Genomic DNA, 24,992 nt, shown 5'->3' on the forward strand with positions numbered 1-24,992 from the left:
AACTTTCCATAGAAATATATATAAAAAAAGAGAAAAAGAGCTAATAATCATTAGACTATAATTAAATATATTAGATTATTATACTATAATTGAATAATCATTAGACAATAAATTGAATATATTAGATTATTATACTATAATTGAATAATCATTAGACAACAAATTGAATATATTAGATTATTATACTTAATTGAATAATCATTAGACAATAAATTGAATATATTAGATTATTATACTATAAATTGAATATATTAGATTATTATAATGTAAAACTTTATTGATTACAAAAAAAAAAAAATATTGAATATACAGTAGATTATTATAAAAAAAAATTGAATATACAATAAATTATAATAAAAAAAATTGAATATACAATAAAATGAATATATAATAAAAAAAAATTATTTATTATTCAATCCCTAACTATCTGGAGTCCGTCTTAATGATGAAGGACACTTTCTTCAATTATGTCCTAACTGGTTACAAAATCCACATCGTTGTCGAGTGGCTGGTTCTGTCCAATCCATCTCGTTGTGATAACGTGAACTTTTTTATCTATCAGGTCTTCTCAACAACGATGGATCAGGATGTAAGACGGACATATTAGGGTGCGTGATCCAGTAATCTTCATGCAGTACAGGTTGAAATTGAGGAGAGTAACATTCAGCATACGTTGACAATTTGTAGTAGTCCTCAATAAAATCTTCGTAGTTCATGTTAAAATGTGAGCAAACGGCCATAAAATGCGAGCATGGAATGCTGAATGCTTGCCACTTGTTACATGAACAGTACCGCTCGGTATGATGGCTTGTTCGAGATCACTAAGTATGAAACACCTTAGAGAAATTGTAACACACGAAGAGGTGTGTTTAATTTCAGATCGACATGCTGGTATAATTGCAGCTGTGAACAACCCAGCAAATGATTGGACGGGACCGAAATGTCACCATCGTTTTTGCTTACGACATATCATCAACAACTTCAATAAAAAGTATAAATTTAATTCATTGAAAAATTATGTTTATCATGCCGGGCGTCAATTTCAAACTCGAAAGTTCAACAAAGCAATTGAAGATATCAAAGGAATAAATCGAAGCTGTTTGAGTTTTTTTGACAATATTAGTTTAGAGCAATGGACTCAAGCAGATGATGAAAGATTTAGATATGGGTGGATGACGACAAATCTATCAGAGTGCATAAATGGAGTCCTCAAAGGAGCTCGAATGTTGCCTATAAATGCTCTTGCTCAGATAACATTTTTCAAATGCGTGAACTATTTCAAGAAAATAAGAGAAGAAATAAGGGACGCATTGGAGCGTGAGTTTTTCGAGAAAAGAAGATAACATTCTTCAAATGCGTGAGTTTTTTACATTATTCTTTACCCTCACACTTTTCTCTACTATTCAATTATAGTCAATTTTAATATTTTTTTTCTAGATCATGGCTTTAAACCCAGGACCTGTTGATCCCGATGTTTTGTACGACCAGTCCATTCATCGATCATATGTTGTATGGCGAGATCGACCAGTCCATTCACCGTCATAAGATATGCGTGAGCATATATACTACAAATGATGGGTGGAAGTCTGTTTTCAGATAAATCAAGTCATTTTGTTCACTTGATGTTCCTGCCACTGTTAGCTAACCTCCATGATGCGGGTCGATATTCGTGGGGTGGAGCATGCTTGGCATGGTTGTATAGACAACTATGCAAAGCAACAAGATCTGAGGTTTGAAAGATAGTTGGACCTTTCATACTTTTGCAACTATAGGCTTGGGAGCGATTTCCAACAATGGCTCCACAGCTACATCATGTTAATGACGCTCAGTTAGTTGGACGAGCCTACGGTTCTCGGTATGTTGTTTTAATTCAATTTAATTTTTATATCACTGATCTAGTTAATTTAAATTCTAAATTATCAATTTAAAAATTTAGGTGGAGAGACAAATTTTGTGTGACTAGGACAGCCACATATGTAGTCAACCAATATAAATACATGTTTGATCTGCTTCAACCTGAACAGGTACATTACACTAAACCTAATTGATTATTTTATTCACATTTTTATTGTATTTGTCTTTAATATTCTCTAATATAATATTTTGTGTTTTAGGTTATTTGGGAGCCGTACAAAATTATTATGCATACTTTGCCTAATTTTTGTACGAATGGTCAAAACATATGGTGGACGATGAGTCCTCTCATATATTTTCACATTGGTGAATGACATCTTCCTGACAGGGTGATGAGACAATTCGATTTTCAGCAGGATGTCCCATCGCCTTGTAATATTGAACCCGTACTGCATGATATTGACCAAGGACTGGAGATTGGTCCGAAAAAGTTGCACATTTGGTAGTGCGATGACACTATTGTGCAAGGTTTATTGCAGTTGGGGTTTCTCTTGAACAGTTTGACACAGATGTCACTCCGGAATATATTCATTGGTATAATAATATCACAAGGCGCTACGTCACTCATCCGGGAGCAGCTGTGGGTCATCTGGTAAATGAATGAATATTATCTAATTATTTTTAATTTAAATTTATTTTAAATATTATCTAATTGTTTTATAATTCATAGAGATCGAACGACAGTAGACTCCGTGAGGTTGCGAGTGATCCGAACTAGGTTCTTGCTATATGTAGTGACAACCAAAGCTATATGGAGAAAATTCATTATATGTACGATATACCTATTGTTCCTCCACCAGCTCCTAGACGTAAAGGACCTGTTCGGGAAGAGGATGAGTTTGATGAGGTTGCACATAATGTGGAAGAGTTGTCCCCTATGATGCAGACGCAGAGTCAAACTGATTATGTTAGTCCAATGATGATGATGCTAGCATTTAATTCAGGACATTATGACTCAGAGGCTAGTCGTCTTCATACGTGCATGGACATGGTCGGGATCGTGAAGAGCATAATGAATATTTATATTATGAAGCGCCTGTAGAGGTACCAGAGCAACATCAAGAAGAATCCGAGCAACCTCAAGTTTGAAGTCGACATCGACAACCAGCTCGAAATCGACGACGTCCGCCTTGTGGGACATATTGATTTTTGTAATTATTTTTATATAAATGAGATATTTAATTTACATTTTTTTTATTTTTATGGGTTTTTTTTAATTTATTCTTTTTAGAGTTTAAATAAAATAATAAAATATTTTTAGAAATTGTTTTTATAAAATAGAAAATTAAAAAAAAAAAAAAAGGAAGAAAAAAAGAAGAAGGTGGAATGTGTAATAATTAAAAAAGAAAAAAAAAGAAATTTGTACGGTATTCTCGCTCTCGCTCAAAATATCGCTCTCTCTCATAATCTCGCTCTCGAATTTGATTGGGAAGTTTAGTGACAAAAGGAAGGAGATTCATTAGCTCGTTATTTAGTCAGACTTGCTGAGATGACAGAATCCGTAAAAATTATTCAACAAGCTTTGAAAGGAATTCCAGGGAGACCTAATGAAAATTTAGAAATACGATCTTTTAATAGAGGAAGGTCTCCGGAATGATAATTAAACAGACTCAATAATAATGTGAAGAAGGACAAGGTCGAGGGTTTAAAGTTCGACGAATGAAAGGAAGGTCGAGGGTTCAAAATTCGGTCGAATTTTGAACCCTCGACTTATTTTAAAAAAAAAACAATATTTTTACAAATAGTTTGAAAACAACAATAATTTCTTAAATAGTTTCTCAAAGGAGAATATCTTTTTAATTTTTCCATCCTTTTATAGTACATTTGTATATAAAGACTCGAACTTTTGTCTTATAAAAATTATTCGTGAACTATGTTATAGTTTAAATTTATTCTCAATTTATAATATATATATATATATATATATATATATATATCTTTTGACATTGCAAATTTTATGAAATGTAACTTTCATTAGTGGCCCTAGCAACAAAAAAAACGACATGAATAGGGAACAGGAACCTTTTCGTTTTTCTTTTTTTAATTAAAAAAAAGTTATATATTATGTAGGGTAGTTTGCAGGCACATTAAAAATATAATTTTGACTTGGTGGTACTTTTCGATGGAGTAAATATTCTATAAATAAAAAATAGAATTTATAGACAATCTAGAGTTTACTATAGAACTAAATAATACAATAAAAAAGTGGAATTTTTATAAATAGAAAAAAATGTCAAATTATTTACAGAAATAATAAAAAAATTGTTATAGACATTGATAGACTCTATCAATTCCTATAAAAAAAATTAAAATTTTAGTATTTTATGTGAATAGTTTTCTTTATTTTTCTATTTTTGAAAATCTCTCTAAAATCTTCATTTCATGAATCAAGTTGAATGGTAAAAGGAATTTACTTTACAACTTAAATACAGCTCAACTAATTCATCCATATATTCATTTTGGATGATCTCATCAACTACAAAACATACTCTACATTGACAAAAATGCATAGTTGTATTATCCAATTTATATCATCATCATTATTAATTTATGACATATGTTCCAAGCCTATTATGTTCCAATATAAAATATATGGACTAATTAATCGAGTTATTATTATTTTTGAATACCAGCTATTTAGTTTTAGATTTTAATATAGTGAACTAACATAACAAATTAAAGAAAAATCAACTTATTGTTATGTAAATAAAAATAAAGTATCACATATATAGTATATTACCAATAATAACGATTTGATTCTACAAGTGGGACTAGATTAAATTCTTTAAATTTTAGAGACCGTATTGAAACATTATAAACTCAATTTAAAAGTTTATTATAAATGTAATAGAAATTTTTATAGTATTACTCTTATTGATTAGTTCCTATGTCAACATCTTTTTCTTAAATTTTGAGTTTTTATTTCAATTTAGTTTAGATTTCAAAATATTATAATTTTGCCTTTGAGAATTGAGTTTTATTTCAATTTGGTATCTAAGTTTAAAAAATGACATTTTTAACCTCGTTTTTTTTTCACTAAATACTCAAATGTCAACTATAGTGGTAATTGTTCGCACAAAGTTTATGGAAAAACTTGCTTCGATGAATTTGAACTTTTGTATTTGTATTGATTTCAGTATAGCAAGCACAATCTATATTATATAATTTTTTGATGCATTTAAAATAAACTTTAATCTTTATGTTGGTTTATCTTGTTGGATGACCGACCTTTGGGCTTGTTGATCTTCTTGGATGATCGGCCTTTTGACTTGATGATCTTCTTGAATGATCGGTCTTTGGGCTTGTTGATCTTTTTAGATGATCGGTCTTTGGGCTTGTTGATCTTCTTGGATGATCGGCCTTTGGGCTTGATGATCCATTTGGATGATCGGTCTTTGGGCTTGTTGATCTTCTTGGATGATCGGCCTTTGGGTTTGATGATCTTCTTGGATGATCGGTCTTTGGGCTTGATGATCTTCTTGGATGATCGGTGTTTGGGCCTGTTGATCTTCTTGGATGATCGGTGTTTGGGCTTGTTGATCTTCTTGGATGACCGGTCTATGGACTTATTGATCTGATCGATCTTTGCGCTTGTTGATCTTCTTGTCTGATCTTCTTGAATGATTGGTCTTTGGATCGGCCTTTGGACAGATGATTGGCGATGATCTTCTTGGATTATCGATCTTTGGACTTGATGATTTTCTTGGATGATCGGTCTTTGGGCTTGATGATTTTCTTGGATGATCGGCCTTTGGGCTTGATGATTTTCTCGGATGATCAGCCTTTGGGCTTGATGATCTTCTTGGATGATTGGCCTTTGGGCTTGTTGAACTTCTCGGATGATCAGCCTTTCGGGTTGTTGATCTTCTCGGATGATCGGCCTTTAGGCTTGTTGATCTTCTTGGATGATCGGTCTTTGGCTTGTTGATCTTCTTGGATGATCAGCCTTTGGGTTTGGTGATCTTCTTGAGGATTAGTGTTCGCACGAGGCTTTCGGAGAAACTTGTTTCGTGGAGTTGAACTTGAATGGATTTTGATGTTGACGTTGATGGTGATTTGATGCGATGTGATACTTGATCCTCTCATTCTCTCTCGTTTGAATGTGTACGAGTTTGGACTCTTAGAAGAATGCTTGTATGTCAGCGTCTTCTGATTATTGGGAGAATTCTCTCTAGGTCCTCTGGACTGTAAAGTTGCTGACCCCCACAAATGAAGAGAGTTCCTCTATTTATAGAGCTCCTTAATAGGCTTCATGAGCTTGGGTTTGGTTAGTTAATGGATCAGGTCACTTCGACCCAATTAGTTGAATTTTGGTCTCATTGACATTTGGGTCATTTTGGTCTCATTGACATTTGGGTCAATCAAATTATGCCCTAATTTTAGTATTTTAGTAAGAGATAAATTGAGATTTTTTTTTCCTTACCTACAATTTATTTTGATCGAAGATAAAAGCTTAAGGTTGCATAACTTGAATTTGGAATAAAATTCGGAATATGACCAAATTTCAATTTGGGATAAATTTTAGATCTTTTTCGCAATTTAAAATTGGAATATGGCCAAATTTTGATTGAGATAAATTTTAGATACTTGTCCATAATTTGATTTGACGGGAGATAAAGGGATTTGAATTTGAGATAAAATTTGGTATATGACCAAATTTTAATTTGGGATGAATTCTAGACTATATCCATAACTTATTTGATTCAAAAATTTCGAGATAAACTTAGATGATTAAAATTTGGGGTAAATTTTGGATACACCCCAATTTAAATGGAATTTAGCTAAATTTGGATAGCTCTCAACATTTGATTTTGAACTAATTCATGCCCAAGTTCCCCAAATCTTTTCAATTTTGAATTTAACAAGTAAGATTGTTCAATTTATTTGATTTAATTGATCTCAGGTTAAATTAGGGATTGGATTCACCGAACCCTATAAATGGACCAGCTTGAGGTTCTAATTTTTTGCAACTTAGTCAAGAACGGCAAGTAATACTTCAAAATTCTTGGTTCTTATTTGCTAATCATCTCGGCTTGATGATCGCCCAGCCCTGTAAGTGGACTGTACGACAAGTAATATTTATGTTTTCTTTTCTGTTTTTCTTTCTTTTCTTATCTTTTTTTAATTGACTTTTTTTTTCTTCTTCCTTATTTTTCTAGTTTCAACTTCTTTTTTTTTCTTCTTTTCTTTATATGTATATACTTTCAAATTTTCTCCTTTTTTTTTTTTAATCGTTTGGAATTACAAACTTTTTTTTTTTTTTTACTAACTTGCCCCCATTCTTTTTATAGGAATTAAAGTTATTCGCAACTCGTACTCGAGGGGTAGCCTTTTTTTATATTATTATTATTATTATTCTTTGTTTGCAGCAATGTCTCGATCGCCCCCTTGACATACATATGGATAACCCCGCAAAGGTCTAAATAAATCTATAGTCGCTACTTTCAATATGGGGATACTCCAAAAACGTCTAACAACTCTATTTGGTCAACATAGGGATGACCCTAGAAAGGTCTAACAACCCTATTATGCCGCCGTTTCTTAACCAACATGAGATACCCCGGAAAGGTCTAAAACCATATTTGGTCAACCCAGGAAAGGTCTAAACAACCCTATTATATCGCCACTTCTTGATCAAAAGGGATGACCTTAGAAAGGTCTAACAACCCCTATTTAATCAACATAGTGTAGGATTGTATCAGCAACAAGGGAAGCACAAAGATCATCTAAGCACTCAAATTCACTAATTTTGGCAAAAATATATAGCATACCTCTTGTAGGACTTCTTCAAAGCTCCTTCTCCAGCTGCCATCTTCTCCAAATCTTGTTGCAGACCACCTCAACATCTTTCCCACTATTCTCTTGGTGCTCTAGATTGAATTGTGGGACTTAAAACAAGCTTGAATCAAGGGATGAAGAAGAAAAACTCACAGTAACAATCTTTGTGAAGAACCTTTTCTTCAAACTGAATTTTCTCTAAAATTCTCTATAGATTGCATGCCCGATTTTCACTCTAATCTCTTCACTATATTGCAGATCAACATGCAAAAGAGAGAGTTGCATGAGTTGCAACTCATGCTTGAAGAAGACAAGGCAAAGAGAATGTCATTTGAATGAGCAAGTTGAAAGATGGATAATGGAAAATCAACTTTTTCCATTTTGTGTTTTGTTTTTCACTTTTTTTAATTTTATCACAAAATCAAATTTTGATTTTAAAAAAAAATAAAAATTTAATTAATTTCATAAATTAATTATTAAATAAAACTTAATTAATTTAATATCAAATATAAAATTAATTTTAACACATATCCATATTTATATATTTAAATCATATTTAAATATATAAATTCTCCTATTCCATTTAATTCTAATTTGAACGTTTCAAATTAACTTATCACGCTATTCTAGAGCTAGCAGGGACCTCGCGGACCTACAAATCATGAACTTTGACGATCCGAGATTAATTGGCTAAACTCATTAGACCATATTAATCTCCATTCGTTAACTAATAGGTCACTCCACTCCACTAAAGCCCATAGTTTCATTTGGGTCAAATATTTGTTTTATCCCCGAGATTACATCTTATTACTCAAGTTCCTATTGATCCTTTAATGAACAATTAGTTTGTGATCCAATCACTAAACCAAACTCTCTCATCCCAGTGAGAGGGTGGGGCCCTTTATTTAAGACCTACTTAAGAGAACAACCTTTCCCCTATCCCTAAATTGGGTAGGTGTGAACCCCGTCTTGCACCCTATGTCCCCAGCTATCTATCTAGTTTTACCTCTGAAATGGGAGTCTTATTGAGCCAGCGCTGTTGAGCCAACCCTCACCTATGTAAATCTAAGACAATCCCGAATAAACAGGAGTTCATATTTAGCTCAGGATTAAGATCGAGTTACCTAGGTCATCTAGGTGAAAAAAGTCAGTCTTAAACAATAAATAGTCTTATAAAGTAAGAGTGACTTATTTCTTGGTCCTGATCTTATGCAAACTCATTGCATAGGATGCCCCCACTCCTCGTGTCATAATAGGTACGAATTAGGATCACATTGTATATAGCACTTTACAACTCTTTGTAACAACTACAGAGTAGGCCGCATCCAATGGTGTTACCAGAATAAGGTACTCAACCTTATCCATGTACCATAGATCATTTTGACTATTTACTCAAACATGATCAACTCTTATGACTCCACATAAAGTTCAAGTATTGATACAATAGTCATGGGTCTTAGTTTATTGGATTTAGACTTTCATACAATTTATGAAATCAATAATAAGTATATTGATTATAGAAAATGTTTATCATTTTACAAACTGCGAGTTTTAGGACATAAAACCCAACACATAGGGATGACCCCGAAAAGTTTGCCTTGTTATATCTCGATCAACATGGGGATGACCCCAAAAGGGTCTAACAACCCTCCATTTGATCAACATAAGGATGACCTCAGAAAGGTCTATCCTTTATGTTACTTATTGATAAAACTTTGAAGATAAGATAAGACTAAAGTTGTTCTCGCGTATGAGGCGAAGCCAAGCGGACTAGAGTTGTTCTCGCATATGAGGCGGAGCCATACCAACATTTTTTTTTTTAGAGGGAGTGAAGCTGCACTAACATTTTGAGGGAGGGAGTGAAGTTGTACCAACATTTTGGCGAGGGGGTGGAGCTGTACCAACATTTTGGAGAAGGAGCAAAGTCGCACCAACATTTCTGGAGAAGGAGCAAAGTCGCACCAACATTTCTGGAGAAGGAGCAAAGTCGCACCAACATTTCTGGAGAGGAAGTAAAGTTGCACAACATTTTGGAGAAGGAAGGAGACATCCAAACTTGACTTCGAAGAGGAAGTGGTGAAGCCTCAAAACTTAAAGATGGAAGAGTATCGACGAAGCCTCTGAACTTGAAGATGGAGGAGCATCGATGGAGCCTCTGAACTTGAAGATGGAGGAGCATCAACGAAACCTCTAAACTTGAAGATGGAGAAGCATCGACAAAACCTCTAAACTTGAAGATGGAGGAACACCAACGAAGCCTTTAAACTTGAAGATGGAGAAGCATCGACGAACCTTCGCACTTGAGCTTGACAAAGCATCAATGAATCCACCACAGTTGAATTTGACGAAGCATTGGTGAATCCTCTGCATTTAAGTTTGATGAAATATCGATAAATCTTTGACATCTAAGCTTGACGAAGCATCGACGAATCCTTTGCACTTGAGCTTGAAGTATCTACGAATCCCCCATTCTTGAGTTTGTTGATCTTCTTGGATGATCAGCCTTTAGGCTTGTTGATCTTCTTGGATGATCAGTCTTTAGGCTTGATGATCTTCTTGGAGGATTAGTGTTCGCATGAGGCTTCCGGAGAAACTTATTTCGTGGAGTTGAACTTGAGTTGATTTTGATGTTGATGTTGATGTTGATTTGATGCGATGTGGTTCGATCTCTAGTACTTGATCCTCTGGTTTTCTCTCGGTTGAATTTGTATGCTTGATGTATAGAAGCAAAGCGTGTGGATGTTCTTAAGCTTAGACTCTTGGAAGAATGCTTGTATCTTAAAAGAACTTCAATTCAGTCTTCAAGTGTGGTCAACTTCAAGAGTTAGAGCATCTTCTGATTGTCTCTAGGTCCTTTGGAGTGTAGAGTTGCTAACCCCACAAATGAGGAGAACTCCTCTATTTATAGAGCTCCCTGCTGGCTTCGTAGGCTTGGGCTTGGTTGGTCCATGGATCTGGCCACTTCGGGCCAATTAGTTGGATTTGGCATTTGGGTCAAATTAAGCCTATTTTTTTAGTTTAATTGGATTTAGGCCCAAATAATAATATCAAATTTGACCAAATTAATTTTATTCGATCCTACGGTCATGAAGAAAACACGTGGCATCATTGAAATTTGTCAATTTATGTCTTCAATTTTGATTTGAGACACCTGTCAACTTCTAATTAGTCCCAAATTTGATGATTTGTACTTTCGTCATTAATTTGAGAAATGACATAAGAATTTGTGATTGGTCCAAAATTTATGATTTAATAGTAACACATACTAGTTAGTTAATTTACAATAATTATAATTAATTAAGTTTCACTATTTTTCATTACTATTAAAATTCTACAATTATTTTTTAATTAATCGATAGAGATTGACGTGAAAGATTGAAAATGAGTAATTAATTAAAAAAAATAAAATTAAAAATATAAATATCGAAACTTAAAGACCAAATTGTAAAAATTCAAATCTCAAAAATAAAATTATAACATTTTAAAATATAGAAATTAAATTGAAGCTAAACAGAATACTAAAACTAGAATGTTAATATTTTGAAATCGAGATCAAATAAAAGCTAAAAAGAAAAAATATTGGAGTGAAAAATATTTTTCAAAGATAAAATTGCAGTGTGGAGAAAGAGAGTAGTTTTACTCAAATTTTCCCAAATGTAAGTGCCAGACCAGCCAGAATTTGCTTGGTAGTGAAGAGAGAGAAAATTCTGCTGCTTTTGGAAAAGGGGAAAAAAAAAAAAGAGAAAAAGAAAAAGAAAGTGTAGTGCAAGCAATTGTATCAGAGAGGAACCAGCTTTGCAGGTGAAATAACAGAACATTAAAAAAGATTCAGGCCAAGTTTGTCTGGTTGATTCCCCTCTCTGTTTCTTCCATTGCCAGAATTCTCCAAAGTGAAATCAAAATCAAAGCAAAACCCACCTCAGTTTCATCCATCTTCTTCAACACAAACCCAATCCCAACAATTCAAATGGCCATCTCTGCTTCTTTCTCTTTCAACTCTGCAAAAAAGAAAAAGAAAAGAACCCATTTCCTTTTTTAGTTTCTCGAGCCTTTTGACCAGTTTCCTATTCATAAAGAGACAACCCAAGCCATCTTGGTCCTTTTCTTTTTTAAAAATTGAAAAAAAAAAAAAAAAACATTGGTGCTCTCTAATTTCTCTGTCTGTCAGAAAATCGCCATTAACGAAGCGAAGATGCTTTTCGAATGGAGAAAAGCTATATATATTATAGAAGGTTGAAAATGGCGGATATTGTGTAAAAATATTCATGGGTTTTTGTTTCCGAAGAGAATGGTTCGTTCTGTTTTGTAAGGACATGCAGAGAATTCGAAGCAGAGGAGGAAGAAGTCAAGTGTTAAGTTAAGAAGCTCTGTTGATTATTTTTCTTTTTTGCCCTAATACGACAACTCCGATACGTACAAACGCACGTATTCTTCTACCAAAACGACACCCCAAAACATTCCTTTGATCTGGCCGTTTTCCCCTCTCTTTCTTCCTCTCAATGTTATTAGCGGCTTTTATTGCTTTATTTCTCCTCGTTTCGACCTCTTTTCTTCTGTCGGCGCCGCCCATTGCGGCGGAGAATTTCAGACCCGCCGCCGAAGAGTATCAGAAACTGAACGGCGTTGAAGCGTACTTGAAGAACGTCAATAAACCTCCCGTTAAGATCATTCAGGCATGTTTTTTTTCTTCTTTTTTGAAACTTTGAGGGTTTGGGGTTTGCTGATTTTTCTTCTTTTACAGAGCCCAGATGGGGATTTAATCGATTGTGTGCTTTCTCATCTTCAACCTGCTTTTGATCACCACAAGCTCAAAGGGCAACGGCCATCGGTAACTTGATTTATCTGCAATGTGAATTATTCTAAACAAAATGGAATATAAAATGGTAACAGAGAGAGAGAGAGAGAGAGAGAGAGAGAGACAGAAATGATATTTCAATTTTCAGGATCCACCAGAGAGGCCAAAAGGTTACAATTCCTCAGCCGATTCTGTTGCAGAGAGCTTTCAGCTATGGCGGCAGACTGGTGAATCATGCCCTGAAGGAACTGTTCCCATTAGAAGAACTACAGAACAAGACATTTTAAGAGCAAGTTCTGTTCAAAGATTTGGAAGAAAGCCTTTAAAATCTATCAGAAGAGATTCAACAGGCAGTGGGCATGAGGTTAGTAGTTTCCTTTTCTTCTTGTTCTTCTTCAAATTCCTTTAGTTTAAGAATTAATGCCATGAGATTGATTTGGTTGTTTGTTGCTTGATCTGGGAATCAAGACAAAACTGTCTTTTCATTTTGTTTTTCTTTCCAAATGATTTAATACATCTGTAGTTCATCCATTGAAAAGGGTAGCTAAGTTTTCCACCATTATAGGCTAAGAACTACACCAAATTACATCCTTTCTCCTTCAGGGAATGATCAAATAATTGAGATGTTATGGAATAGACAAATAAAGATAAGCATAAAAGTGTAAACAGTAGAAATCGATACAAAGATTTACATGACTCACTAGCAAAGTGTTAGCTATGTTCACGAGCAATTTATTATTAAAGTGAATAATTTAGAATATAGATTAGAGACGCATTTAGGGTCAAGAGTTTATATAACGTACTTTTCTAAATCCTAAGGTCAAAATCATAAATAACGTAAATATGACAAATACGAATATCAAATTCAAAGCATTCTAACATGAGAGAATATGAAAGGGCTTATAAGTTTTGTCTCTATAAGCTCAAAAACAATGGTCAATCTATGACAGTTTTACTTTCCATTTCTTACAGCATGCTGTTGTGTTTGTTAATGGAGAACAATACTATGGAGCAAAAGCAAACATAAATGTTTGGGCACCCCATGTGAGTGATCAATATGAGTTCAGCTTATCTCAAATTTGGGTTATTTCTGGATCATTCAATAATGATCTGAACACCATTGAAGCTGGTTGGCAGGCATGTTTTACCACTCTCTATTTCTCTTTTTCTCTTTCAATTTGCTTCTGTTTGTGCTGAAAATTTCTGTAAATTTTGTTTATGGTGATTGATCAGGTTAGTCCTGAGTTATATGGAGATAATTATCCTAGATTCTTCACATATTGGACGGTCAGTTTTACTTTACAGTAAAATTTCTTAAGATTCAAGGGAAATGGAAAGAAAATTTTCTAGTTTTGAACTTGTTTCTCTCTCTTCTGTTTTTCAGACAGATGCATACCAAGCAACAGGGTGCTACAACTTATTGTGTTCAGGTTTTGTCCAAACTAATAACAAGATTGCCATAGGAGCTGCAATATCTCCAAGATCTTACTACAATGGCAGACAATTTGATGTGGGTTTAATGATTTGGAAGGTGAGCTTTTTTCAATATCCAATGAAAGAAAATTGAAAAAAAAAAAAAAGAGAGAGAGAGAGAGAAGATGGAGTGATTGCAAAATAACTTTGCCTTCTTTTCAAATGGAGGTGATTTTGACAGTAAACATGGTGAAACTTGAAATTACCTTTTGGATGTGAACTTTGTCTGTAAAAACAATTGGTGGGGTTGAGGTAATTTGAACTTTTGGTTGAAGATAAATGCAAAAAATAATTGAGCTATGCTAAAATTGACTTTTGTATCTTAATTTTTATATTATCTAAACATTTTTTTAAACCTTAATCATTTCCAAAGCAAGAATTTCTCCTTTGCCATTGATAGGGACTCCTAGATAATTTTGTTTTTCTTCTTTAGCAAAGATTTCTGTTCCCCTTTTGATGGTTTGACTACCAGTGAATTACTTTCAACTCTCCATAAGTTTCTCTCAGTTTTATATTAATTTTTTTGTGAAAGCTTTGGAGATTTTTCCCCAAACCAACAACTGAACCACATGGGAAATCCACTGTTTGCTTTTTATGCAGTGAAAATATACAAATTATTTTCAAGATTTTCTTTGTCAAGTAGTCATTTTAGGTTCTGTACCAGGAGGCAAATATTCCACCTTTCACAATAAATCTGTTAAAAACCCCATCCTCAATTTAGGTTTAACACCCTTTCTTTTCCTTACCCATAAGCAGAGCTAGCCTACATCAGCATATGCACATCCCAACTAATCTCATTTTAGACAACTAGTCATTATAATCTAGATTGATTTCAAAGTCTACGAGTTGTCCCTTTACCCTTATTACCTTTCCTTATCGGGTTTTTACCGATTGATTCTTGATGCAGGATCCGAGGCACGGAAACTGGTGGCTGGAAATTGGGCAGGGTCTTTTAGTAGGTTACTGGCCAGCATTTTTGTTCAGTCACTTGGGAAGCCATGCCAGCATGATCCAATTTGGAGGAGAAATAGTAAACACAAGATCAACAGGCTTCCACACATCAACACAAATGGGAAGTGGCCATTTTGCAGAAGAAGGCTATGGAAAAGCTTCTTATTTCAGAAATCTACAAATAATTGATTGGGACAACAGCTTGCTTCCTGTCTCAAACCTTCATCTATTGGCTGATCGTCCAAATTGTTATGACATAAGACAAGGAAAAAACAAGCTTTGGGGCAATTATTTTTACTATGGAGGTCCTGGTAGAAATGTACACTGTCCATGAGCAGATCACAATGGCATAGAATTTTTTTTTTCTTTCTGTTTATTTTTTGGGGATTTTATTTCTTACCCACTTTCTCTATAGGTCTTCAGAATGATTTGGGTTGCTGTTATTGTTAATTTATATTTATATATATATATATATATATATATATATATATATATTTGGTTTCTTTCTTATTTTTTCCTATGTGAGCCCATTTGGGATATTGTAAATTCTGGAGATAATAGGAGATGTATTCAAAATTATGAAATGATGGGGTCCAATTTTCCTCGAGTTCAAAACAAATATAAAAGACAAATCTTACAAACGAAAGGAACACAAAAGCTGAACATAATAATCCAAAAGATTTCCTCTCAAGTTAATCACACTCCCAATATCAATGAGATTCTCTCCATTTATAATAAGTTTGGTAAATATTCTTTTTAAGTTTATTGTTCTTTCAAAAAATAAATATCACTTGTCAATGTTGTGATGTTTATTGCAACAAGTTGGTATACCAACCGTATGTTTAATTTAATTTTTAAGTGTTTGATTTTGAAGATAAGTCATTTTAGAAAAAAGTTGAAGTGTTTGACAACCGTTCCAAATAACTTTTGGAACACTTTTAAAATATATTTTAAACAGTTCTTATAAAAAAAATTAAATAAGAACGATTTATGTGAAAAATATTGTTTAAGTCAATCCAAACAAGTCATACATAAAGATATAAAATATCCAATTTTGAATGTTTGAAATATTATATAAAAAATGTGTAATACAAAATATATATACATATATACCCTAGATTATTGTGAAGTGTTCTAGATTGATGAGTTTTCTTACCAAATAGTGATAAGAGTGAAGCTCTTACAAAAGAGTTCAAGATGGTTTAGTATTTGCAGAGATGGACCCTTTTATCCTTGCTTGTCTTATTTGAAGTGTGAAGACTACACGAGGACAATTTCATATTTTAAATTAATTTATTATGACAGCGTTTAAAATTTAAGCCAATTTTTAAAAGAGAATTTTTAAAAATAGAAAAATAAGAGAATTTCTTATACAAAATAACAAAATTTAATCTTCTTTAATAGAGACTGATAGAAATTTATCAATGATAAGAATAAATAGAAGTCTATCATTGATATAATGTAATAGACATTGATAGATAGACCATGATAGAAGTCTATCAATAACTATCGATATTTTTCTTTTATCATTTTTGTAAATAGTTTCAAATTTTTTCTATCAGTGAAGATTTGCCTTTTTAAAAATGAAATTGTAAATAAGATGAAATAGAGCTATAAAGAAATTAAGTAGAATTATTATAGCTATCCATGCTTAATTATTAAATATGACAAGGACTCATTAAATGAGTAGATAAGATTTTTTTTTTTTTTTTTTTTTTTGAAGATAGATAAGATACATATATTTTTAAAAATTGAGTAAAGTGGCACATAATGTCATGCATCACTAAGATTTGTCAAAAGAAAACTTTGCTCAAATCAGTTTTTAAGGTCCCATACTTTATGGATTTGCATGTGGGGAGCAATAAAGAAGCATAGCATACTTGCATTGCTCTTTTAACATTCAATCTTTAGAAGAACCATACAGAATATCTGCAGTGATGGTATGAATACATCAAAAGGAGAGAATGAAAAGTCAACCAAACATAATTAATGACAGTGGTCAATGCCATTCCAACTTTTTTTTTTTTTTTTTTACAACACTCGTATATTTTGGTGCAATCATGCATTCTACTCTCATCGCAAATAATAATGAGAAGAAATGAGATTTTTAAATTTAGAGTAATAAGGAAAATGATTTATACAAAATAACAAAGTTTTAATCTTCTTTGATAAAGGCTGATAGAGGCTGATAGAAGTCTATTAGTGTTTATTATTTTTTTGTTATTTCTGTAAATAGTTTGACATTTTTTTCTTTATGTGAAAATTTTTCTGATGATGTTGATGATGATGATAAGGGAGATTTTCAAAAATAGAAAAATAAGGAAAACTATTTATACAAAATAACAAAATTTTAATCTTTTTTTATAGAGACCGATAGAAATCTATCAATGTATATGAATTTTTTTTTGCTATTTCTGTAAATAGTTTGATATTTTTTTCCATGAAAATTTCCCTGATGATGATGATAATAATGATGATAATAATAATAATTAATAATTAATTAATTAATTAAAGTAAGAATAATATGTTACATGCAAAAAAAATTATGATTGGATAATTTTGTGAGATACAAACATTTATGTATATTAGAATGTTCCAAGTATATATTTTTTTAAAAAAATAATTTTATATCTTTGGAGTTCTATTTACATAACATTCACTATTCCACATCTTAATCCACAATAATAGGTAAGATTTGCAAGCAAAGTTAAAAGTTGCTGCCAGAAATACACAACCATTAAACGGCTTTATCGACTAAGCTACGCATTGATTGGTTAGATATTCTCGCTTTCCACTTTTCCATTTTTTTTAATGTCCACAACAATTATTCTTTGTTTTAGGATCAATACCATTATTTTTTCGGATAGTCATGTCATTAAGAATGTGATCCTCTCTTAATCTGATGCCTAATCTCTTACTTATTTTAAGCTAAGATGAATTTAGTTTTAAGATAATTGATATATACTCTTTTCCTTAATATAAGAGGTTTAAATACTCACCTAGTAAACATATATATATAAGAGGTTATGATGAAAAATCCTTGCATCTCCATTTTGTCCTTAAAATTTTCCATAATTCCTATTTTATCCACCAACTCAACTATTTGGATTGAGATGGTTTCATGCAAATTGGTGTACCTTTTTATGTACGAGTCTTACCTAGACTATAAATATGAAACATCATGATTTGACGGTAAAAACATGTTTGAACAGGCACACTTTTTTTTCAAGTATTGGGGTTGAAGTGATATATCTTTATGAATTAGAAGACATGTCATATCCGATCTCTATTGAATGATTTACAAAATTAAACGATTAGACAAACAAATAACAGAAATCTCACATTCACAAACTACTTAAAAACAGTTCCAAGGATTTGTTCAATACAGATTCTTCGAAAGAAAACAAGAGATGAGAGGGAATGAAGAACAGTGGTAATGGAGAACAGGGAGGTTGAGGTGAATGAGAAGAGTGAAATGGACGCCACTGCTTGGTGCCGCCAACTTTAAACACAGACACTCATCTTTGTGTGGTGGCCTGGACTGAAAAAGCATACAATAATACAGTTTACTTTACCAACAAAAGCAAAGGAAACAACACTTTTATGGGGACAGATCAGGGAAAAAGCAAAGGCCCATAAAAGATGGTGATCTTAGGTGGGTGCTCCCACAATCTGATCCACCACTGGGGTCACTTTCAAATCAAACCACTGACTACTAACCTCTGTTTTTCCTCCCTTTCTTTGAATCACTGCGACTATCCAATCATGAGAGAGAAAGAGAATCTGTACGCAAGATTTGTCACTTCAATGCCAGGAGGACCATTACCAATGGGATTCATCATATTTCTCATTTCTCAAATGCCTGATAGATGAAGATGAACCACACTCTTCTACTAACAACTAGCTTGAGAATCAGTTGTGCATGTTTGAAAACAATCATTCTGGTGATTCTAAGTTTGTGTGTTTGGTTAAGACCGTGTCGATAAATTTGACTAGATCTTCAGGCGATGAAACACCATCACAAAAGTTTTGAATGACATTCGATGTCCTAGAATCATGTGTTGCAATTGCCTTCGTACAAAAGTTCGAAATCTGTTGTTTGTGTATGGACCCACAAGTTTGAATTAAAGAATAACAGAGTTTAGAAAAGTTGGGATCTTTGTGTGTTTCTTCTAAATCCAACACGAATCCTTGGTCTTCTGAAAAACATTCCAGGAATTTCATTTTCAAGGCAATCTTCTGTATTGAAGCAAGATTCTGAGCCAACTGTTGAACCATTGGAGATGAGCTCCCAGCAACATTTTCGGTGTCTCTAGCTAGAGTGTCAAGTACAACCAAATTGGCGAGCGAAAAGCATGCTAAGAAGATGAAAAAGTCGTAGAAGTTCATGCCTGATAGGAGAGATAAAAAGTTGTATAAATTAACTAGTAATGCCATATTGGTAAAGTGTGTATGCATATTCCTTCCTTAATACTAGCAGTATATGCATCATCTTAGAGAGCTTTCCACCGAAAACTCCTAATAATGAGATAACAGGAGTTCTTAAGAGCTTGCTCCCTAGTGACGCTCTGGTCTCAACATGCTGAGTAAGAATTTGAAAGTATATGTCCAACTCTAAATTAAACTAGAGAATGAGATAATGTGTTCATGACTTGAATTGTTGAAGACGATCTAGTTGTTTGGGCAGTTCCCTCACTGCAACTTTGTATATCTGGTCAGTGTGTTAACCGTTGAGAAATTTTACAGAAAGATTCAATCACAGCCTAAGGTATTATAGTTATCCAAAACTTTATGCTACCTGTGTTAGCTGCGAGATTGCGCTGACAGAGACCTTCAAAATCATCACATATATCTCTAATGTCTTCTATGTACTCCTTAGCTTCGTTGTAGTCCCGTGACATCAAGTCCAACTGAAAGAATGAAAATTTGAGCAGAGAACGGGCCAGTTGGATCAGAATATTGTTTATCCTGTTGTGAAGAAAGATTGTGTAATGCCCATGATAACAACAATCCTTACCACCCAACAGAGGTTGTAGGAGTTAAACCAATTGTGGTTTATTGATACAGTGTCATCCTGAAAAGAAACAAACACATATCAAAAGATAGAATGGTTATTGAGGGGACAAACTATGATGAAAAATATGGATGAACCTCAAAAAAGTTCAACTGTTAAAGAAAAATCTTTGGAAAAAGAAAAAGCAAACTGGATCAAACATTAGAAGTAATAATCGAACGGAAGTTGAGAACTTAAAGGACAATTCAAGCTATCGATCATAGTGGAACAAGTACAAGTGATCATCATAAAATAATGGTCCCTAAAACCATGAAAAATATACAAATTAATTTGCAGCACGAGAACATAAAAGAAATAAAGGAGGTATAATACCAGATTATGAACTTGATGATACCAGCCACTAGGCACAAATATAATTTCGTTCTGTTCTTGAGTACACTCCAACCAGGCAGCCTGCATAATGATAAACAAATGAACATGGAAAAAGATGATATATTCAAGAGATAGAAGGAGAAGAGGTTGAACATATGGAATCAAACTTACCTTCTTAAAACCTGGAAACAAATCTTCACTTATATCATCAAAGATATTGTATATGCAGGCCTTCATATTCCTGTTTGAAAATATAAACAAAAAGTTAGAAAAAGAGGAAATAATAATGACAAAGCCCAAAGACGTTAGCTCTGAGAGAGCAAGTATGAGATGAATTGATGATAAAGTATGCTTGTATAGATAGGCACTAGCAGGCTACGAAATATTGAATGACTCTAAATGTAGAATGTGAGAAAGATCACCATCCTACATTTACATACAGAAGCAATTCTCTTAGAGAAAGAAAATATGGACGACTCGTAGGTTCTTTTCAGTTAGAGTTTTAACATCTTTTCCATCACTTTTTTCTTCTCAATCTTAAGTACTAATGAAATGGAAATAGTTAGTTAATCAAGTCCACAAGACCCTTCAGAACAGAAATTGGTGGCTACTTACAAAGTTGGAACAAGATCAACATCCAACACATTGAACCATCAGTTAACAAGGAAAGTGGAGAAAACCAAAATTATGTCCATGCCTGTCAAATACAAGATGAGACTGAGAAGGAGGTAAAAGAAACCATTGTTTCTTTCCACAAACATTTGCTGACCAGCTGTATGACCTGAAAACGTCAGCATGAAGTGGAGTCCAAGAACCTGATCAAGAACCATGTATAAATTTTGATGAGGCCAAACATTAAAAAAAGTGCAACAGTTTATATGATGCTACACCTTTTGCTCCCATGTAAACAAAACGATAGTCAGAACAACTTATTTCATCTTTCTCTTGGTAAGAGTCAGAGTCCCTGTGCATACGGTAACTGTCAAGGTACAGGTTGAGCCAGTCATCACAAACGAAGTGTGGAGTTGAGTATGCTGTATAATTTGGGTATTCCTGAGAATCAGATCAACAAGGATAGGAAAACATGTGAGATCACATATCTAGCTATTCTCTAACTAACAAAGCCCATGATTTGATAGTCATGCAACCAAAAATCTATTGCAGCACTTTCCAAACAATAATAATGTAAGAAGAATGTAAAGATCTATCTAGCATGGAAATTTAAGACAATGACTCGAATAGTCAATAGTGTGAAAGTTGTATATTATTGAATAATTTAGAGTAATTCAGAGTACATAATTAACCTTCTACAAGGTGAATAAATAGACATCAATAAACCAATAAAGGAAAATACATAAATGGAAAATACCAAAAAGGAAATAATAATGGAAAATAAAATAATTAAGAATAAACCCTAATTTCCTTTTAACATTGTCCCTCAAACTCAAGGTGGTAGATTTTGGCAAACAACTTGGGTTTGCAAAGATAACTTCCGAAACAAATCAGCAGATCTAAGATGGAAACGGAAACCCATGAAGAACAAAAACATAAAGTAGGCTGGAAACATAAACCCACGAAGAACGAAAACAAACTTCTGGACTGGAAACATAGATCCTCGTACCAAGATCTATAACAAAACCTACAACAACTTCTAGGCTAAAAGATCTCATATAGATCTACAACAAAACCAACAAACGACTGATTTGAAAACATAACAAATACCTTTGTTAAAAAGAGATTTGCCATAATCGCAAATAAACTAAATTGGACCAAGTTAAACCAAACTTAATTAACTGAACCAAACTAGGATGGCTGAAATAAACCAGATTGAGTAAACTGAACCAGACCGGACCGAGTTGGATGAACCAAACCAGACCGTACTAACTGAATCGAACTAAAATCGAACTGGCTCATCTGAACCAAACCGGTCTGAAATTGAAACATTACGCTAATGGAAGAACGAGATTGGAGGCTCTTAGGCAGTGCATCTAAAGCAAACGACAAATCCGAAGACGACAACCTGAGGTAGTGCAATCTGGTTAGAGGGACGAATGGTGGAGGATCTAGTCTGTAGTCACAGTGAACGACAGTTAATTCTGGTATCAGTAGCACAACCTAATGTGCGAAGGATAGGGGCTACGAGAGGGTTCAGGCAGGTTAGACAGCTGAACGAACACCAATGGAAGTCACGGATGGCCGGATCTGGGTTTAGATAAGTCTACGAACTGTGGAGCTAAGCGGAGGCAGCACAACTTGAATGGATCTGAAAGTAGGGTTTGAGGTGGATGTACATCGAATTGAAGATAGATCTGGATGGAGGCAGATCGGGAACGTCAAAACAAGGGAAGCACAAAACAAAACCCATGAGACAAGGGGCCAACAAATTTGCCTCGGTCGATGGCCAAATCTGGGAGACACAACTGATCTGAGGAGCACAAAAACTCATGGCGTAACATGGAGCAGGTGAATCTAAGCAACGACGGATCTGAGCAGTTCGCAGCTAGGCAGGGCTAGGTGATCTGGTATAAAAGGTGTGACAGAAAATTCCAGTACAACGGAGGAAAACGAACATAAAACCTAACTCCATCGATGTCGATTGACAGGGGTAGATAACGAACAGGACTTTGGCGACTAGGGTTTAATGAGACCAAAACTCTAATAAACCTAATGCTCTAGTACCATATTAAATTTGAATATTATTGAATAAATCAAAGTAATTCAGAGGACATAATCAACCTTCTACAAGGTGAATAAATAGACATCAATAAACCAATAAAAGAAAATACATAAATGAAAAACACCAAAAAGGAAATAATAATGGAAAATAAAATATTTAGGAATAAACTCTGATTTCCTGTAACAAATCGCAGTCAATTTAGTAAAACTTGTGCGTGAGTGTGGGATTAGCACAGGAGAAGTTAAGCAGGATACTCACAGTTATAGTACGATGAACATTGAATAATGAATACAAAATTCTATTAATAGGATATCCGGAGAAACCATAACAAGACGTTTCCACCATTTCACAATATACCCTTTAATTGTTATCCTCAGTTGAAAAAGAAGGATGTTCCTAAGCTTTTTCATAGTTGAGATTCAAAGTTGAAGCTATGAGATGAACTGCATTCCAATCCACTAGTCAACAAGAATGGTAACTCTATCCTAAAAAATGCACCTGTTAATAAAACATGCTTGAAATAAGGTGTAACAAGGCAACATCACAAGGGGTTAAAAGAGCCATTTCGTCTTGCACACGTGTTCCAACCAACCATTTTACCAAATAATTCGACACTAGAAGCAGTAAAATAATGGGCTTTCTTAGGCCTACAATTTGTTATTCTTTTTAGACATATATATCCACTAGTTCTAAATAATAAGTATAACAAAAAAAGAACGATAAGTAGATGCTTACACCTTCACAAAATGCCAGTCCTTCAAGTATAGTACAGACTTGTTTGTAAGTCCGTGGTCTGAGGCAAGGCCATGCTCCTGTATAGGCTCCTTACACCATTGATCAATGAACTCTGAAACAGACATTTCTACTCTCTTCTGATCTGTAAATTCTCTAGTACTGCAATCTGCAACCTACAAGTGGCAAATGATTATCTGACCCCATTGATCAATGAACTCTGAAACAGACATTTTACTCTCTTCTGATCTATAAATTCTCTAGTACTGCAATCTGCAACCTACAAGTGGCAAATGATTATTGGACCTCATAAAAAGTGGAATTTTACATAAACTAAATGAGATGGCCCAATCACATATTAGGAAATTCAATAAGTGCTCCCTCTTACTTTGTTTTCTATGGTAAGACATTGCACATGAGGGAGATTGGAAGAACGAAATTCCCAATATTTTCCCTCAAGAGCCATATTGCACTAAGGAGAAAAAAGGTATGGTTAGTCAGGCAAACATGGCTGATCGTTTTTGCATCATTCCTTCTTTACTTAGCAATAAAATGGATCAATTCATTTTCTTTTTCTTTTTTCTCATTTACCAGCTTCCAAAACAGAACACAATGGGAGCATTCTACTGGATCATTAATCTTTAAGCAACAAGGAAACATTCATCCTTCTTAATGCTGTTTCTTAAAACAAGGAAATGATAAATAAGAGGGAGATGCAAGAGCAAGGCTCCTCCTTACAAATTAAATGCATGAATAAAAGCAACCCATTTATTTCACTGAATAAAATCCCTGGATATACTAAGAATTTGAATCAGAATGCATCATGCTGAAATGAGATTAGACAAAAAAGAATATATATATGAAATTTCAGAAAAGCCTAGCAGATTTGGCTTTTATCAATCAGAACTAAAAAGATAATCTTCTAGGGGAAATTTCAGTACCTGTACCCTGGATTTCCCGAAATGAGTGGAAAAGAACCCTAGATTTGGCTGCCTATTCTCGTCGACCCAATCGCTGCAAGCCTTCCAATCATCCATGAGACCTGTCAACACCACAGGTTGGTTCTTCTCCATGTATCGTTCTACAAATTCCTTATAACTCAACCCTTTTCCATTTACTTTGTCTATTCTTCCACAAATTTCGATACCCATCTTTTACTTCGCCGAGATTTTCGTCCGTGAGGGCAAGCAAGAATAACAAAGCTCAATCACCGCCGGTCTCAGCCCTGCGTTTGTCTTCTCGAGCAATGAAATTGGGCTGGCTGGTTTTAATTGGGCCAGGCCCAG

General features: G+C 33.9%; 2 protein-coding genes across 3 annotated transcripts; one reads left to right on the plus strand and one right to left on the minus strand.

The window, feature by feature from the left end:
- Positions 1–11,362: 11,362 nt before the first annotated feature.
- LOC120072305 (protein neprosin-like) lies at positions 11,363–15,287 on the plus strand. The gene is made up of 7 exons (XM_039024759.2): positions 11,363–12,365; positions 12,434–12,520; positions 12,636–12,851; positions 13,460–13,624; positions 13,721–13,774; positions 13,872–14,018; positions 14,868–15,287. The coding sequence occupies exons 1-7, from the start codon at positions 12,192–12,194 to the stop codon at positions 15,243–15,245; spliced, it is 1,221 nt and encodes a 406-aa protein (XP_038880687.1). The 5' UTR covers positions 11,363–12,191; the 3' UTR covers positions 15,246–15,287.
- A 2,938-nt stretch (positions 15,288–18,225) lies between these two features.
- Positions 18,226–24,857, minus strand: LOC120071345 (2-oxoglutarate (2OG) and Fe(II)-dependent oxygenase superfamily protein). Of its 2 annotated transcripts, XR_016527724.1 has the most exons (10): positions 24,648–24,857; positions 23,712–23,882; positions 21,188–21,350; positions 20,995–21,112; positions 20,469–20,538; positions 20,298–20,378; positions 19,929–19,985; positions 19,710–19,821; positions 18,632–19,302; positions 18,226–18,452 (listed from the first exon to the last, which is right to left on the minus strand). XR_016527724.1 is itself a non-coding variant. In XM_090310797.1 (9 exons), exons 1-9 carry the CDS (start codon positions 24,855–24,857, stop codon positions 18,848–18,850), a joined length of 1,437 nt encoding a protein of 478 aa, XP_090166923.1. In that variant the 3' UTR covers positions 18,226–18,847. The 2 variants fall into 2 exon arrangements, 1 of the variants encoding a protein (XP_090166923.1); XM_090310797.1 differs by having other exon boundaries at positions 18,226–19,302.
- Between the last annotated feature and the right edge of the window lie 135 nt (positions 24,858–24,992).

The sequence above is a fragment of the Benincasa hispida genome, chromosome 2 (assembly GCF_027475165.1).
Source record: "Benincasa hispida cultivar pf3 chromosome 2, pf3_genome.v1.1, whole genome shotgun sequence".
NCBI classification, from domain to species: Eukaryota; Viridiplantae; Streptophyta; class Magnoliopsida; order Cucurbitales; family Cucurbitaceae; genus Benincasa; species Benincasa hispida.